Source organism: Natrix helvetica (assembly GCF_964273705.1).
Source record: "Natrix helvetica genome assembly, chromosome: Z".
Taxonomy (NCBI): domain Eukaryota; kingdom Metazoa; phylum Chordata; class Lepidosauria; order Squamata; family Natricidae; genus Natrix; species Natrix helvetica.
The window spans coordinates 58,758,007-58,776,393 of record NC_138554.1 but is presented as its reverse complement, the minus strand read 5'-3'; the positions used below and the strand labels follow the sequence as shown (position 1 = coordinate 58,776,393).

General features: G+C 37.3%; 1 protein-coding gene across 2 annotated transcripts in view; it reads left to right on the top strand.

Annotated features, from left to right (window-relative positions):
• The window catches only part of PCGF2 (polycomb group ring finger 2), a 50,934-nt gene extending 32,914 nt beyond the window's left edge, over window positions 1–18,020 (top strand). Inside the window, exons 4-11 of one of the 2 annotated variants that reach the window (XM_081932563.1) lie at window positions 733–788; window positions 1,102–1,152; window positions 1,244–1,352; window positions 6,835–6,883; window positions 7,533–7,631; window positions 10,066–10,146; window positions 13,105–13,329; window positions 14,567–18,020. In XM_081932563.1, the coding sequence (XP_081788689.1) occupies window positions 733–788; window positions 1,102–1,152; window positions 1,244–1,352; window positions 6,835–6,883; window positions 7,533–7,631; window positions 10,066–10,146; window positions 13,105–13,329; window positions 14,567–14,587 (691 nt within the window). In that variant the 3' untranslated portion in view covers window positions 14,588–18,020. Of the gene's footprint in view, window positions 1–732; window positions 789–1,101; window positions 1,153–1,243; window positions 1,353–6,834; window positions 6,884–7,532; window positions 7,632–10,065; window positions 10,147–13,104 lie in introns of both variants that reach the window. The other variant, XM_081932562.1, reaches the window with a different exon arrangement.
• Window positions 18,021–18,387: the final 367 nt, after the last annotated feature.

Genomic DNA, 18,387 nt, shown 5'->3' with positions numbered 1-18,387 from the left:
TCAGTGAGCCTTGTGATGGGTCTTGTGATAAGGAGATTACATCAGGTCAGGATCATTGGGAGGTGAACTTCTGGTGGGGAGCGCTGGGGGCTTGGTTGAGGGTTGGTGCTGTCTCTGGTTGGCTGTTTAGTTGATTTGGATTTTGAGGGATTTGTAGGCTTGTTGTAGGTAAATGTCTCTTGATGGAATTGCTTGTGGAGTGCCAGGCTTCTATAAACTCACAACTGTGGTGAGTAGTAGCATGGCTGATGGTTTTTGTGTTATTTCAATCGAGTTAATGCTGTTTGGTGTCAGTGTGAATAGAGATTAAGGATTTGGGATTGTAGCATTTGACTGCCAGCTGGTGTTCGTGGATCCTGGTTTTTAATTGACATGATGTTTGTCCCACATAGGTTGCAATGGTTACAATTGATTTTGTAGATTATATTATTTATTTCAACCCTCTGTATTTTGTCTTTGGTTCTGGATAGTTCCTGATGAAGTGCGGCCATAGATTGGTGCGCTATTCCTATTCCTAGGGGTTGGAGGATTCTAGGTGTCATTTCCAACACCCCATATATGTTACTAGATGTTACCTAGCCTGGTAATGAAACTTATGGAAACCAATCCACAAGCTCAGAGAACAAACCTTCACCTTCACCACCCAAACTACATATATTCACTACTCTAGTTTTATATTTCTATTTACTCTCAATTAAAATTTTTGTTGACAGCGTGTTTATCTTATTTCAGATCCGATAAAACTCTACAGGATATAGTATATAAACTGGTGCCAGGACTCTTCAAAGGTATGAATATGTGACTGTTGAGAGTTTAGAGAATCTAATTTGGGACAGTGCTTCCTAGCTGACATAGCACAATGCAGCAATCTTGATTTGATTTTGATTTTGCTTGATTTCTAATAAGGGGTTGATAAATAATAGTACATAATTATTGAGATAAAAGAATTTTGAAACGTATCTTTGGACTTAATGCAAACCAGATTGCAGATTCTTTTTTATAATATAAGTATAATTGCGTAATTGTTTCTGAATAATAAATGAATTTGCAAAATGCAAGAGAAGGATGCCGCTAATGAATTACCTTTGCTTTCATCTGTAGATGAAATGAAGAGGCGACGTGATTTTTATGCAGCATATCCCCTGGCTGACGGTATGGTGTCTGCCTCAGTTGTCTTCTGTTATATGTCAACATGCATTTTAAAAAAACAGGTGTGATTTTCATTTCTTCTTTTCTTATTTAGTTCCCAATGGGTCCAATGAAGACAGGGGTGAAGTTTCAGAACAGGATAAAGGAAACCTAACAGATGATGAAACGGTCAGCTTGTCCATTGAATTCTATGAAGGAATCAGGTAACTATTTAGGGAATATAAAACAATTATATTTTGTTGACATTTTTTTCTGATATTAGATCATTACAGATTTAATATTTTTATCTGTTTTCAGTTACTTGAAAAGTGGTTCAGCATCATTTAACGGCCCAAATTTTGGGTACAGGTAGTCCTCAATTTCTGACCACTCATTTAATAATGGTTGGAAGCTATGATGGCCTTAGAAAAAATGACTTTCAACCTGGCCTCAAAGTTATGACTGTTGTGACATCCCTGGGGTTATGATTTCAAATCGGGGTTTGGCAAACAGTTCATATTTATAATGGTTAAAGCATGATGTGATTGTGTGATCATGATTTGTGATTTTCCCAGCCAGCTTCTGACAAACAAAGTCAATTCAGGAAGCCAGATTAGCTGAACAATCACGTGATTTGTTTAATGACTATGTGATTTTGTTAACAATCATCATATAAAGGGATTGTAAATATCAGGTCTAGTTGCATAATGACTCACTAAAGACCACACTACTTAACAACTGAAATTCTGAAATCAATTGTGGTCATACGTTGAGGACTATCTGTATATCATCCTTGTCTGTATTGATCTCATAATGTAATCAGTAGGTATAAATTAGAACTAAACAAAAGCAGACCCAAGGGGAAGATTTAATTTGTACATTGAATTCTTACTTTTGTTGAAAAGAATTAATTTTAACTAATTAAGTGCCAAAGCAATTACCATATTTTTTGGAGTATAAGATGCACCTTTTCCCTCCCCCCTAAAAGAGCATGGTAATGTTGGTGCATTTTATACACCGAATACAGCCATTTTTGGCCTCCAAAAGCCCCACCCCCACATCCCATTTTTGTGAAAAATGGGCCATTTTTCACCAAACTGGGAGCCTTTTTGCCTTCTCCCCCCCCCCCCCCAGAAGCACTCTGCAGGCTTCAGCAGGGCTGGAGGAAGGGAAAAGGGCCCCCATTTTGATGAAACATGAGTAAAAATGAGGCATTTTCACCAAAACGGGGGTGTTTTTGCCTTCACCCACCCTTCAGAAGCACTTTGCAGGCTTTAGCAGGGCTGGGGGAAGGAAAAAATGCTCTCATTTTGGTGAAAAACCTGGGGGCATTTTTGCCTCCCCCCCAGCCCTGCTGAAGCCTGCAGAGTGCTCCTGAGGGCTGGGGAGGACAAAAACTTTTTTTCCTTACTTACCTCTTCGAAATCTTGGTGTGTTTTATACCCCGGTGCCTCTTATAGTCTGAAAAATATGGTAATGGGCATATTGGGTGCAGGAAGGGAGAAAGGGACTCTTTAGGTAGTAATGTCAGCCCTGCTAACTTTGCCACTCCTCCTGCTGAGGGATCCACTGAAGTTATACTTCTGAATAACTGTTTAATGGCCAGCTAAACATAATCTGAAACAAACTGGACTGTTTTCTGCAAGAACATCTTCTATGCCCAATCAGGAATCATAGCCTGGAATCAGGCCTCAGTATAGCTCCCAAGGTTGATATGGGCCATTACAAGCTTGGCAGTTGTCAGTCTCAGATTATTTGTTGAAAATGAATATATAATATTCTAATATAAGTGAGTGAGTGTGTGTGTGTGTGTGTGTGTGTATCGGAGCTGCCATCCCTCTATAAATACTGGTGTGTGTGTGTGTATGTGTGGAGTGCTGGCTTTGTTGCTGTAAGCGGATTGGTTGGCTGTGTTGTAATATCTTGATTAGTTGATGGAGTTGATGTTTGTAGATTAGTCAACTGTTTCGTAACATCCTGTGTGGCTGAGGTACTGGCTGTGTGCCTATTGTTCTTTTCTGTTGTAACGACCTGGGTAATAGGCTGTGTGATGACCTCCGGAGCTCTATTGTAGTGATATCTACACTGATGGGAGCCTCTCCCATCAGTGAAGATATCCAGCAAAGAATCATCCCCAGAGAGAAATCATCCAGATGCCCCAAGTTCCCCAAGATACACAAAGAAGGAACACCACTCAGACCCATAGTCACCTCTGCAAAATCTTGCCAAATCCCTTGCAAACAACTCCAACCCTATGCAGAATCCATCACCTCACATGTACAAAACTACTCCACATCATACAGGATGTTACAACACAGCCAACCCCCCAGGATGTTGCCGCACAGGACTCAGGATATCACTACAATAGAGCTCAGGAGGTCATCACACAGCCCATTACCCAGGTCACTACAACACAAAAGAACAATAGGCACACAGCCAGTACCTCAGCCACACAGGATGTTACGAAACAGCTGACTAATCTGCAAACATCAACTCCATCAACTAACAACACATCCAACCAATCCACTTACAGCAACAAAGCCAGCACTCCACCCCCTCCTCCCCAGTATTTATAGAGGGATGGCAGCTCCGATCATGCTTTGCTCGCACAGGCACGAGGCCGAAGACACCAGCCTGAGTATGACGAGTGGGACCTCGTCAAAATGTCGCCAAGATACTCTCAATCTTACATGGGAAAAGACCCAACCACGCGTGTGCGCGCGCACACACACACACACACACACACACACACTCCTGGCAACAATGTAAAAATGGTTTGCCATGATTTTGTTTCAGTTTTGGTGTCTCCTTGTTTTATTAAGTAGAGACCTTAGTTTTTCAAGATGAGTTACGGTCATTTACATGCTGCCACCCAGCTACCTGAACCAAATCCATATCCACATCCACAAATCTCCCCCTCCATTAGACATTTGGGGAAAGGCAGACTTGAAGAATATATGCTGCCCATTCCTTTTCTATTCCAAAGACAGAAAAGACAGAAATGTCACAATCTGAAAAATTTGTAAGGGGGGAAGGGGCAAATGATGCACCAGCGAAATGCTGTGGACTTAGTACACTTTGATGCCAGTAAAGCCAGTAAGGTATCTGACAAAATAGACCACAATCTACTTCTTGGTAAAATAGAAAATGTAGGATAGACAACATTACTACCATATGAATTTGTAACTGCCTGACAAACCACACTTAATATGTAAAGGGAATTTCATCTACATGCAATGAGGTATCTTAGGCTCTTTTCTTAGCTCATTATTTTTCAGCATCTTCACAAATGATTTAGATAAGGGAATAGAAAGGGAACTCATCAAATTTGCAGGTGACACCAAGTTGGCAGTAATAGCTAACACTCCAGAAGACAGGCTGAAGATCCAAATGGATCTTGACAAACTTGAACACTGGGCTCTCTCTAAAATGAAATTCAATGAAGAATTTGCACTTAGGCAAGAAAAAACAAATGTACAAGTACATATTTAATGAAACTTGCTCAGTAGCAGTAACTGTGAGAGGGATCTTGGAGCCCTAGTGGATAGTCGCTTAAATGTAAACCAGCAGTGTGTGGCAGCCACCAAAAAAGGCCAATGCAATCCTAGCCTCCATTAACAGAGGGATAGGATCAAGATCATGTTGTGTTAGTACCCTTTTATAAGGCCTTAGTAAGACTACACTTGGAATACTGTGTCTAGTTTAGGTCACCATATTATATAAAAAAAGTTCAGATTCTGAAATGAGTGCGGAGAAGATTAACAAAGATGATTAGTGGGCTGAAGGCTAAAACATATGACATAAAGACAAACTTTCATTACCTTCTCACATCCTTTTAGAATACAGGATCAAAGGAAGCAAAGGACAAATAAGACTGCTGAGGATTTGCTCCTGTGTAACAGAGAAAATGTTCATGTCCACCTCAAACCATTAGATTGTTTAGCACAGAATTATCAATGCTGACTGGTATCATCTCTCCAGGGCTTCACTTGTCGTTTCCTTTTGGAGATATCAGTTACTGAACTAAGTATCTTCTGTATATAAAGTAGAGGCTTTTCTAGTGGCATATATAAACTACCCATCTTCCACAATGAGCAATTTTTATTTCTTTTTTACAACAGGATTTTTTTTTAATTTGTTTTTATCCTTTTTTACTTTTACTTTTTTACCTTGGTACTGTATGTGGGTATCTAGTGAGCAAATAGTGAGGAAATGGTTTAGAAAAATGAAGTAGTTCTGCCCATACTTTGCAACCATCACATTTACATTTACCAGATACAGTGTACTTAAAAGTTTATGAACCCTTTTTATTTTTCAATATTCCTGCAAAAATATGAACCTAGCATGAACTATTTTTTACACATCCTAAAACTAGATAAAGATAATTCAATTATACCAATGAGCCAAAAATGTTGCTGTGTACTTGTTCTAATTAGTCTCTAATTACCCCTTCAAATGAATTGATAATCCTAGAAATCCACATACTTTTGCCATACATACTGTAGATATGTAGTTTTGGATTATTTTCTTTAATAAATGAATGAACGAACAAGCGTAATGTTTTGTTTTTTGACTCATTTGTTTAATTGGGTTCTTTTAATCTATTTTAGGGTGTGTGAATAACAGATCATGTTTTAAGTCATACTTATGCAGAAATGTTGAAAATTCAAAAGGGTTCACAAACTTTTAATTATCACCGTAGAAAGTTATATCCTTTCTCAGTACAGTTCTTGGCCTCTTCCTAATTCTTATTATGTCTTATTCCCTATCTTCAGTTTGCACTGAGAGTTAGTTTTGGTAATTTATATCCCCTTCAAGTTAATTTAACAAGAGATTACACAGCTTCTCTCTTAGATGCAATTTGGCAAACAGTGATTTGTACATGTATATATTTGGCTGGCTCTTAATGAAATACAGAAATATTAACTAGGACAATACTGATGGCAGAGCCATCAATAGCATATTTCCCATTGCTTCCTTTTTCTAAGAATAGATCCCTATTTTCTGAGATTGCTTCTTGTAAAGTCTTATGCCATTAACATTAAAGGAAGATATTTTACTGCATAAGCCACAACAGCAAACGATGCTCCCACACAAACCAAGGTGCTTAGTCTTTACTACTGATAGCCAAAACAGGTCTAACCCAATTGGCTCAGCCTGGAAATAAAAAATGCATTGTCGTTGTCACAATCATCATCATCCTATTTTCAGCCATTTGCAGCATGCAAACCCAGTTCCTCCAAATACTTACTTTATTCTGCCTAATAGTACTTTATTATAGGGAAGTTTTTTTTAAAAAAAATATACCATTAGAAAAGAATGCATGCAGAAATAATCATATTTCTGGATTCTGAGTGACCTGGGTATATTTCATGTAGTAAAGAATTAACTTATTAGCTATCCCTTTATTTCTATAGTGGTATTTTGGTACTTATTGTTAATTGATTCCAAGAAGCATGATGAGTACTAAAAATGATTAAGTGCCAAACATTTTTTCCCCCATAAGGAATAATATAGTGAATCACAAGGCAACCGACACCGACAGGCTCTAGCTTGTCTAAACAAATGATGAGTACCAGGACAACGTTCCACATCAAAATGTATTGGGTACCAAATCTGATGAGTTTCAAAGCAGTTGACTATCAAGGTACCACTGTATCTGTATTTGTACACATATTTAACTCATTTGTCTTCTTAATTCTTCAGAGATGAAAATAGAGGGACTGTTGAAAATGGAAACACAGAAAAAGATAAGGTGAGGTATATCATGGTGTGGCTTCTGTATTAAATTTAAACAGTTATATGTTCTAAAGGCTGACAACCTTTATAGCAGCAAACAGCTAGTTTTCTATGTATATTTGTTACCATCTAGTGGCAGTATGCATCCTCAGATTGTGTAGCCTTAGTATTTTATTATTTGGAAGAAAGTTGTAGGATATGGATGTGGAGAAAAATATTTATATGAAACCTAAACTTAAATCATATTATTAAAAATAATCCCGAACTTGGGTTTAAGTGAGCTCCTGGGCATACAAATGCCAGCATTGTTTGCTTTACTTTCTGCTACTTTCTTTTCCATCAATATGACTTCCATATTTCTTTTTTTCCCCTTTTGTTTCTTTCTATTTTGCCTTTCCCTTTCCTTTCCCTCCCCTCCCCTTCCTTGCAGAATTTCTCTCCTTCTTCCAAACTCAAGCTTCATTCCCCCCACCTCCTTTGCCATATACCACAAAAACATCAAAATTATATCTCCTGGCTTTTGCCTGTAATCTGAGAACTTCTTGCACTCCTCCCCCAACATTCACCCCTAAATTTCCATACCTATTTCAACTTCAATGTCCTGCTGTGCAGTCCGGCCCACTCCAATTAAAACCATCTCTCGCATCTCTCACATTCCTCTGTAGAAGAACAGCATGAGATTCCTCCGATGTCCTGCTGCTATGACTATCATGCACCTGGCTAAGTTTCTCCGGAACAAGATGGATGTTCCCCCTAAATACAAAGTAAGTTTCAGGCACGCACCCACCATTCTCCTGGTCCAAGGGCTGAGGTTGCTGCTGGTCTTTTGTATATTTACAATTCTTCATAGCTAAAGGTAAAAAAAACCCAAATCTGCAGCTCCTCTTACTAGCTTCTCCAAATATAGAGTTGGCTAAGCTCAAAAATCAAGATGGAATAGTTGTAGTTTGTATGTTCTCTATCTCTCTCTCCACCCCAAATCAAGAAGAGAATGGAATTTGTTGTTTTAAGGATTTAACAAAAACTTAATACAACATCATTTTCCTAATTATTTATTAAAACAATGTGGTTAAATATTTCCATGCACATAGAATCAAGCAGAATGTATTTATTCTCCTATTGGATCAATATTATTGCATCCCATTCACTCTGAGTGAAAATAGGACTGTTTTATATTATAAACTAAGCCCATTGTCTAGATTATTGTGGCGCAGACAAGATATGTATATGCATTCCCCCCCCCCCAACTCAACCTATATTTATTTATTAATAACTCCATATGAAATTAGGCTGAGAACTAACTGTGGCTTACAGATTTCCTTATCTTCACAGCTTGACAAGGAGAGGGGGGAAGGAGGGGAGGGGAAAGAGAGACATTAAGAAATGCAGGTTACTGGATTGGACTTCTTGGGAAGACATGGTGGACTGAAGATAGCTTTTCAAAAAGCGGAGACAATTGCAGCAGAATGAAGAGTTGGCAAGTAACCTGCCTCTTTATTAATTCTTAGCCAAGGAGAGAACTTGAGATCACCCACAAGTGCTCCAGAAATCTGCTTCTCATGAGGAGACGTCAAGACAGCAATCACCAGTGTTTTTAGAGCTCTAAGGAGACAAAGGAGTAGCCATCTTGGTCATATTACATTTGGCCTTTAAAAGGCCACTGGGTTTGCATAGATCTTTTTCTAATCACTTTCAGAAACTGTTTGGTAACTGATTTTCAGCCTTTACAAATCTTTGGTATTACAAGGTTTAATAACAGTGGATGAGTTTCTTTCAATCTTTAGTAAAAGAAGTTTTAAATATAAGTTGAAGGATTTCTTTTGTAATAAACAGTAAAAGACTGATTAAATTTTTGATTTTAGAAATTTGGAAACATATTAAAGGTCCAATTAAATTTGAAATAAGTTTTGGGAATTAATTATAGAGAGACTTTAATGTGGGGAAAACTTTTATTTTGAATGCTTTAAAAACATAATTAGGACTTAAGAATTGGATGTTAGAGGATACTAGGAGAAACTAAAATTTATCTTTAAAGGAGAATACCATTCAAACTCAATTTACTAAACAGAATTAAGCAAAATATTTTAACATTCGCCATACTGAAGAAATTTTTTTGACAATGAACCTAGAAGTTGATCTGCTGAATGTCTGGCTTTATAGTTGGACTGCATTTAAAAGTTGTTATGAAAGAGGAACAAGTTTTACATTACAATATTGAAAGTGACATTCATGTGGATTTCAAAACAACAAGCCATATGATTGACAAAGAAAAAGATATTACATTGGACAAACAACAAAAATCAGCTGATGTCTTAATAATTAAAATAAATATATCAAAGAAGTAGCAGCCTTGTTAGGTGCAAGGAACCAGGAAAACACAATGAATGGATCAGATCAGTTTCCTATTGACAGGAATCTAGCTAGAATAATGCACTCACTATGGAAATTGCTAGATAAGCAGTGCAAAGTTTAGGAAAGATCTGCTTTCTGCCATTTCCTCTCCACCAGCAGATCAAGGCTAGCTAGTCTTTCCACTCCTCCCCTCACTTCAGCTACAGATTCCACTATACAATACAAGAGATTGACCTGGATAATTTTCCTACACTGTATTTATCAAGGAGGCTTGTTAAAACTTTAAAACATTTTGTGAGATGGACAAAATGAAAATAAATCAATTCCTAGGACAATTCAAGGGGTTAAAGAGTGAGATTTTTAGATGTTTTGGAATATAGGAGAAGGAAGGGATATAAAATTGGTTTACTTGATCAAGGTTAAAGTAGATGTTATTTCTGCTAACACTTAATGGACTTTTGCAGACACTAGAGCTGAAATAATGAGGTTTTATTTATAGATAAGAGATGGGATATGGGAAGAAGAAATCATTTGTTGTATTTTAAGAAAAGATGGTAAGTTATTAAAATTGTTTATACTTGTGAAAAAGGTGGGAAATATATATATATATTTTCTATATCCTTATTTTGTCCTTTTTATTTTTCTTTATATAGTTTTCTGCACCCTTTATTTTTTATTATCTTTTTAGTTTTTTATTGTGTAGTTGTAAATTTAAATAAATTTACTACCAAAAAGAGATATTCAGGTTACTGAAATCTGTTCCATATTTAATATTTATTCCATATTTAATATTTAAATTTATGCCTGTGTCATATAATTCTGCATGTCTTAAACTTTGTTTATTAGGTGGAAGTTCTCTATGAAGATGAACCTCTAAAAGAATATTACACTCTCATGGACATAACTTATATCTATCCTTGGCGAAGGGTTAGTAAGAAAAAAAATGCTCTATTTGGAAAAAAACTTGCATCATCTTAATGAGATTTAATTTTCACACTAACTAGCAAATTTGGACAGATTTTTAAATTTCATTATATCAACATGAGAATTAAAAAACAGAATTTTAAAAAACATCTGGGACTGTATTAAAACGTGTTCATTAATGGAGAAAAGCAAAAGATAAATAACAGCTTAGTCAGTCTCTTGAAAGTTGGTAACCCTGTTCCCTATAATTTTAGTTACCTTGCTTACACATAAGGCTAATAAAATTTTGAAGTTCTCCATAATATTTTGTAATAAAATATACCATTGTCCAGCCCTTTAAAGCTGGCAAGCTCAGGAAACAAGAACCACTTGGATTTCTTGATTGATTTTTTATTGCAGGTAAGGTAATATAACAGAATCTCGGAAGACTGCCAAAATAATTCCCCAGATCAATTTACACCCAAGGATTTCTTTTGACACTTTGCCCTTCCTCTGGACTGAGGAATCTTTTAGTAACAGACTTACTGCATTCTCTTTGTCCCCAGGGTCTGTTAGGGACTCCATCACAACTACAGTAAAGTACAATCATATTTCAATAAATTGTTTTTAGAGTGATATTTGTCCATGAAAAACATAATGCACAGATTTTTTAACAGAATAAAACAAAGCCAACCCATGTATTTAACTTATATTTACCCAGAAGAGAAAAATAAGAGGGTAGAAACTGATTTTTTTAAGGAGAGTCAAATTATTTTAAAAACTCTGAAATTTTAGCCTTGCTTTGGAATGAAAGTAGGAATTCTGTGAATTGAAGATCTGAGGGATGCCAAATTCAAGAAGCTTTTAAATACATATCAGATATAAGTGCACTTTCTTCTCCATTCAAAGACATCCTGAAATGGAGAAGGAAAAAATTAAGATTCAACTAATTTTGTTCTTTTGTTCTTTGTTTTGTTTTGTTTTGTTTGTGCCTTTAAGTCAATCTTGATTCTTGATGACTGCCTGGACTAATCCTTGCAGTTTTGGGGAAAAGGTTTTGGAAGTGGTTGTCATTGCCTCCTTCCTAGGGCTGAGAGGTTGGGTCAAATATGGCTTTATATCTAAGGCAGGACTGGAACTCATATTCTCCCAGTTTCTAGCCTAGCACCTTAACCACAACATTAAACTGTCTCTTTCCAACTAAAAAACATATAACTTAATTGTAGGCTTAAAGATGATTCTTTTTAAAACCTGCAACTCGACTGTTTTTCCTTGAGAAAGAAGACTACGACATTTAGCTTCTCACCCAAGAAGCTTCATCAGTTGTGAAGCTTCTTGGATGAAAAGTGAATATTTTTTTTCTTCTTCTTCAAGGAAAAAACAGTCCTGTTGCCCTTTGAAGAAAACAACTATGACTTGGATGACTGAGAATCTCTATAGACATTAATTATTGGCTATTTAAAAATTTTACATATGTAAAAAAAAAAGCATTCAATAGTTCCAAAACATATTCTAGGTTTAGTTGGGGAAAGCCTTTGTATGACCTAGTATCACACTAGGAAGTTTCGCTTATTATGTGTTGGTTCCATGTAGAAGCAGAGCATCATTCAAATTAGGCAATAACTGATTCCTGAGCAGGTAAGAGGTAGAGCAAATACCCAAGAGGAGGTGGGACTGTGGGACCCATAGATTCAAGAGATAGATTCTCACAGTAGATTCTCTTTGTTGCTTGGTTTTTGGGGACTGGAGGGTAAATGCCACATATTTAGTCTGAACCATTTCTTGGCTGGCATCGTCAAGCAAACAGAAAAGTAAGGTACCAAATTGCTTAGTTTTCCTCACCTTGGTAAACAAAAAAATAATAATTAAAAACTGATGCATGAACTGGACCAAACTGGGTAAATAACCTCCTTGGAGATGTGTTTTCTTATTGATGGTGATGGTAATTATGGACTCTCTCTACAGCCAGTTCTCAAAATTCCTGGTTTTAAACAAAAGCTTATGATACCCATCTGTCTGTCAGCCAACTAATCAACCTATCAACCAATATTTATATACTGTCCCAATCCAGTAGGTGCGCTAAGTATTGTATAAAATCATGACGTTTTGTTTAAAATATAGTTGTTCACTTACAATCCTTCTTAAGGGGCGAAAGGCCTGCTTGACACAAAACTTTTTTTAGTAATTTTAAAAGTCAGCAAAGTGTCCAGGTATATCTTTGCAAATAGTGCACTGCATGAAGAGCCAATAAAGATAGTCCTCTGCTTAAGACTACAAATAGGGTCAGACAATTGTTAAACGAGTCATACACTATTTTATGACCTTTTCACATGATTGTAGCAAAGTATTGCAGTTGTTAAGTGAATTATGTGATTATTAAATGAATCCAGCTTCCCCATTGATTTTGCTCATCAGAAGTTGGCTGGGAAGGCCACAAATAGCAATCACAAGACTCCAGAATGCTGCAACCATTGTAAATACATGCCCGTTGCTAAGTGCCAAATTCTAATCCTTTGACCATAGGGATGTTTCAATGCTGTAAGGACAAGAACCAGTTTGTAAGTTAATTTTTTTCAGGGCCATTATAATTTTGAATAGTCATTTAATGAATAATTGCAAGTCAAGGTCAATCTCTATTGGGAAATCTTGCCTTCTGGCTTTGTTATCTCTCATGAGTTGGAATCTGGAACAGGGCCACTCTATGTCTGGACCGGTAGCAAGATCATATTTAATAAGATGGTCTCTGGCACATGGTTATTTGCACTGGATAAATAACTGCCTGAGGACCATGCCACTAGGTCAATATTAAAATATACGGACAATTTTTTTAAACTCTTGTACAGCTGCATTTTTATGCATTTTTAGTTTTATAATTGTTAAAATTATTCCTGATGTTTTACTGTGCTTTTTTTGCCATTGTTTTCTTTTGGGGAAACAGCAATATGCAAGTTGCTAATACATCCTGTTTCTTTGCTTCAATAGAATGGCCCTCTCCCACTGAAATACCGTGTTCAACCAGCCTGCAAGAGGTTAAAACTGTCTTCTCAACTTCCCAACTCAGAGTGTACCAACACAAGTGGGGCTTCAGAGTGTGAATCTGTCAGTGACAAAGCTCATAGCCCAGCCACCTTGCCAGCTACCACCTCCTCCTCATTGCCAAGTCCTGTCACACCTTCCCATGGCTCCCCAAGCTCCAATATCACCACTGTAAGCATTCCAACCCATCCTGCTACCGGTGCCATGCTAAACGGCACCTCGAACTGCCACCAGATGCAACCTTTGGCCAGTAGGGGGCGCAAAACAATGGTCAATGGTAGCCCAGTCATGTCAGCCTTGACTTAAAAGGAGCATTATTTTTATTGGATTCTGAGTTTTATATATATTATGTATAGATAAGGACAGTGGTGGATGGAGTGGGGAAATTATACATACTTATTTTCTATCAACTGACCAGATTTAATTTAAGAAAAATGCAAAAAGTAAGAAAAAGAAAATCCAAACCCCCTTTTTTAATTTTTGAAATAAAAATTGTGATCTTGTATCTGCATGGTGGCGTTTGTATAAAAACTGCACCCCTTTCTGTGTTATGATTGTTCTTTTTATTATAATTATTTATGTCCTTGATTTGTAGTGAGATTTGATGCACAGTCTTGGAAAGGAAAAAATGCACAGTCCCAAATCAACCAGGTTCTTGTAGAAGCACATATGGCTTTTCTGGTTCCTTTTGTCAGATGACTGTCAAAAGGAGCCAGGAGACTGATTACTTCCTTCCCCACCCATCCCCAGTCCATTTTATGCATCTCCATTTCAATTATGTAGTTTTTAGTCCTATATTTTTATCCCTCTCTCTTAAGGATCTTGGTTCCAAAACTTGTCAAATCAAGCTGCTGTTAAACAGAAGGCAGTAATAGACATTTTTGTGCTTGGAAAGGGGCAACAATGTGCTAATGTTTTGTGATGTTACGGTTGCTAGACATTGTAGATATGTACTGTATCCAGAACAATAACATGGCCTGGAAAAAAAGAGTTAACAACTTCTATAAGCAGAGGGAAAGGAGTCAAGGCAGGAAGCAGAAGCTTATAAGGCCAGAGCTTAGTGGTTGGATTGTAGATGAGGATAAGGATGAATATGTTGATCTGCTCTAGTTCCCATAATCATAGTAATTGCTTGTTCTTTTCTTAAATGGGAGTCTAGAAATAGATTCCAAAGCTGCCTCTTTAGTGGCAGCAGGTTCCCTGTTAATGGTTTAAAACTACATTTTCTATAATCTCAATTGATCCCGTACTAAAATAACAGTATTGAGGGTAGGTTCTTCATCTCCACAGCAATGGACGATGATGCTGGAAGACACAATAAGTTACAAGAGGGGATCCTATCAATGTCTGAAAAGGCCTTGGTCTAGTAATTAATTAATTCTTATGTTCCACTTGTTTTTCTGTTCAGAAAATGCAGAATTGCAGTTGAAAGCTGAAGGGATACAGTGCCTTCGACTGGCATAACATCACTAGCCCTTGGTGTGGAGCAGTTTACATCATTAACCACAATATGGTTGCCTTGGCGCCTTGTGCTAAGCACTTAGTTGCTGGAATAATTGTCTTGAAGCTTCACCTTTTATTTATATGCCCTTTCTTACACGTGTTCATAAAGTCTGTTTTAAATCTTTTCAGTCATATATTTCCCTACCAAACATTGTGGGACGGTTTGCACACTAGCAGTTCTTTATCAAAAATCTCTTGGTTGTCTGCATGCATTGGTTCCCAGGACCTGGCTAGAAATGGGCTAGGGACTATTCAGAAAGCCCACTACTTCCATGTGACTTTCCTAAGCAGATTTGGCTGACCAATGTAATAGGCAAATGATTCATCCATACAACTCGTTGACCTTTATTAGAAAAACAGTTTTATAATCCTTACAATTCTTGTTCTAAGAGCTACAATACTTGATAGTGGTTTAAATTTGTAGGGTAGTAGAACTACAGTATTAATTTCCACAATATGAATTTCTGAAATGCCTGCTGCAATTCTCAGCATTCAGTTTATAGCAGGGGTGTCAAACTCATGGCATCCCGTAGTCACATGATGTATCACGACTTTTTCCCCCTTTGCTAAACTGGGGGTGGGGATGGCCAGTGTGTAACACATCTGGTCTGCAGGTTTGACATCCCTGTTTTACTGTATAGTATAGTTTAGATATTTCTCAAATTCTGTGGTCCTGTGACTGCCTAAAATAATTAATTCATGGGATTTCCCCTTCTCCATAATAAGGTAGTCCTCAACCTACAACCACAATTGAGCCCAAAATGTATGTTGCTAAGCAAGATCATTAGTGAGTTTTGCCCCATTTTATATTTCTTGCCACAGTTGTTAAGCAAATCACTGCAGTTGTTAAGTTAGTAATGTGGTTATTAAGTGAATCTGGCTTCCTCATTGATTGCTTGTCACAAAGTTGCAAAAGATGATAACGTGAGCCTGGTACAGATTCATAAATATGAATTGGTTGCCAAGCATCTGAATTTTGATCATATGATGCTTCAATGGTCATAAGTGTGAAAAATGATCATAAGCCACTTCTTTCAGTGTCATCGTAACTTTGAACAGTCACTAAATGAACTGTCACGAGTTGAGGACTACTTGCATTATTCATGGTGGTGGAAGCAGCTGTCATTTTTATAAGCAGCTACCTAAAATGCTGAGTATAGTGGTGCCTTCTCTTCTTGGCTTCTCTTCCTGACCTCACATGTCTTCTCATCAGCCATGTACTCTGCATGGTGTAGCCCCTCCTCTCCTGCTTTGGAACTCTGCAATCTTTGAATTCCCAACTTTCGTACTTTCCCCCCTTTTGGCAATCCAGAAATATGAGACCCTCTTTGCTTCCCCTGCTCTAATCCATTTATGAGCCACTTGGTAGTCACGGTATTATAATCCTTGATACGGCAAGCAGATGACTTTTGGGAAAGCCAGAATTACCTTATTCCAAGTCTTTGGAATGAGAAATATTTTTGTAGCCTTTATAGAAACCCATTCTGCATTTTCTTTTTTTAAAAATGTTTATTTAATCTTGTAAATTTGGGTTGGAAAAAGAAATACAGTGCCTTTCCAAAACAAATTTTATTACTATGCTGAGGTGGTGAAAAGAGATTTGTGATTTAAATTGATGGGGATGGGATGGAATCTTTTCTTTTGCTAATTTTTGCTTCAAGGTGGCCAGATGGAAATGCACAACTTCCAAAGGGAAGAGATTTCTTCTTCCACCATTTTCAATCCTTTCCCCTTAGAGAAGAACATGGTACCCAGAATTACTCCCCTCCACCTCCTTCCTTGCTTTTCCCCTTCCCCTCCCTCCCCTTCCCCTCATGTCCCTTCCCTTCCCAGTAGGAAGGGTTAACTAAACACAAGCACATTTTCTATTTTTGAAAGTAAAATCCCAGGGATTTTGTTTGTTTTTCCTGTAGTTGTTTCTCTGTAAAGCAGCTATTCGCACAAGTGCAATCCATGTTTGGAAATAAATTTTCATAGATAACTTGGTTGTACCAGCAGTGTAGAAAGCAGCTTGTCATGGGGATAAAAATATGCAATGGGTAGTAAGAGGAAAGGTGTGTTAGAGGCCTGTGATGTGTTCCTTTCAGGCCTTCCCTTTTCTACCCTCTGCTTGTGAGCCAGATCAACTGCTAGCACAATAAAAGCAGTTTTAAACCTGCTCCTACTCTCCAGCTACTGTCTATTTTAAGAGTCTGGTGGACCTTGCACAACATGCTGTTTGAAGAACAGCGTATTCTTCCCCTTTTGCCTGTCTCTTTATGTGTGCTCTCCGAATGAGAAGAAAGACTCACTGCCCTAAGAAGAACCCTCCCCAAATTTTTTCCCTTTTTTTCCACCTGACCCTTCCAGAGGCAAGACTATAAGACTGCTTTGCTGTCAAGCTGACTCTTTCCATACCTGCTCCTCTTAATTGTCTCCTTGTTGCTTATTCTGTCTTCCAAGTAATGCTGAGCAGTAGCTATTTTTGAATTAATTTCCTTGACTTTTTAAAAGTTAATGTGTAAAGAAGAGGGGGGGTCGTCTAAGTTTTGTGCTTTCAGCATCATTTGTGATAGTGCCATAATGTCAAGTGTAAGTGTATGCAGAGGAAACATGATAACTATGCCAGGCATAAGTAATCTGTTACTGTGGAAATTGCAAGTCCCATGTGATATTTAGGGAAATTTAGAGCAGGATTACCTGCACTGTTCTAAAATGATTCTGTTCACCAGTCCAGTTCTTTTTCTTTAGAACAACCACCTTCTGTTACCGTAGCATAACTTGCTGGCAAATTGCTTTGCATCTCTTGCCACTGAGTTGGTAAACTGGAAAAGGCACTGTCTCCCATTGGGCTGAATTTGGCCTTAGGGCTTCCAGTTGCCGTCTTATACATTAATTAATGTTTTGTCACACCGAGGTACTGAAGACTCAGAAGGGGCAAAGAGGTACTTCAGCAATTTTCCTGAACCCAGTGTGTTGGATTATATGACCCATTGTTCCCAGCCAACATTGTGCTTATTCTAGTGATCATTTCTTCTTATCCTATTCGCTGAGAGTGAATTTGGTACTGCCAGTGGCATTAGACCATGTTGAAAAGTTGCTGGGCTTGGAAATTGGAAACGTTTTTCTGTCTTTGTATATACTGAATAAACTGACCAAGACAATTAAGAAGCCTAATGTTTTCTTCTCCTTTTACTACTTCCCCTTTTTGTATTTTTTTTAATATGGTACAAACTAAATTGCTATGTATGTTTGCAAACCTATATGATGTTTTAATGTGCTGTAATATATTCTGATATTCATATATTGTTATTGGTTAAAACATTTGTATCAATAATGCAGTTTGTAAATGGTAATAAATGATACGATTTTGTCCTTCAGTCTTGGTCTAGAATATTTTGATGGCTTGTTGTGTGTTGCAAATTTTGTTTTCCTCTCAGATTCCAAGTTATGCAAAAGAATCATAAATTATTGCGCTTATAGAGGAAAAACTCATTAAAGGCAAAATGGTGATGGATGGATATTATTTTAGAAGTGGTGGTGGAGTCTAAAGTGCTGATCAGGATCTTATGATCCTCTAATCTGGTGGTTTTGTGTTGTAGTGACACTACAATGTCCATAATCCCTTTGCATTATAAAAATTGTAATCTCATTAAATCTGAAGGGTACTAGGAATGGGAAGATGATAAAAAAAGTAGCAATTTAAATTGTCATTTGACTACTTAACATTGTCATATTTGGATATCC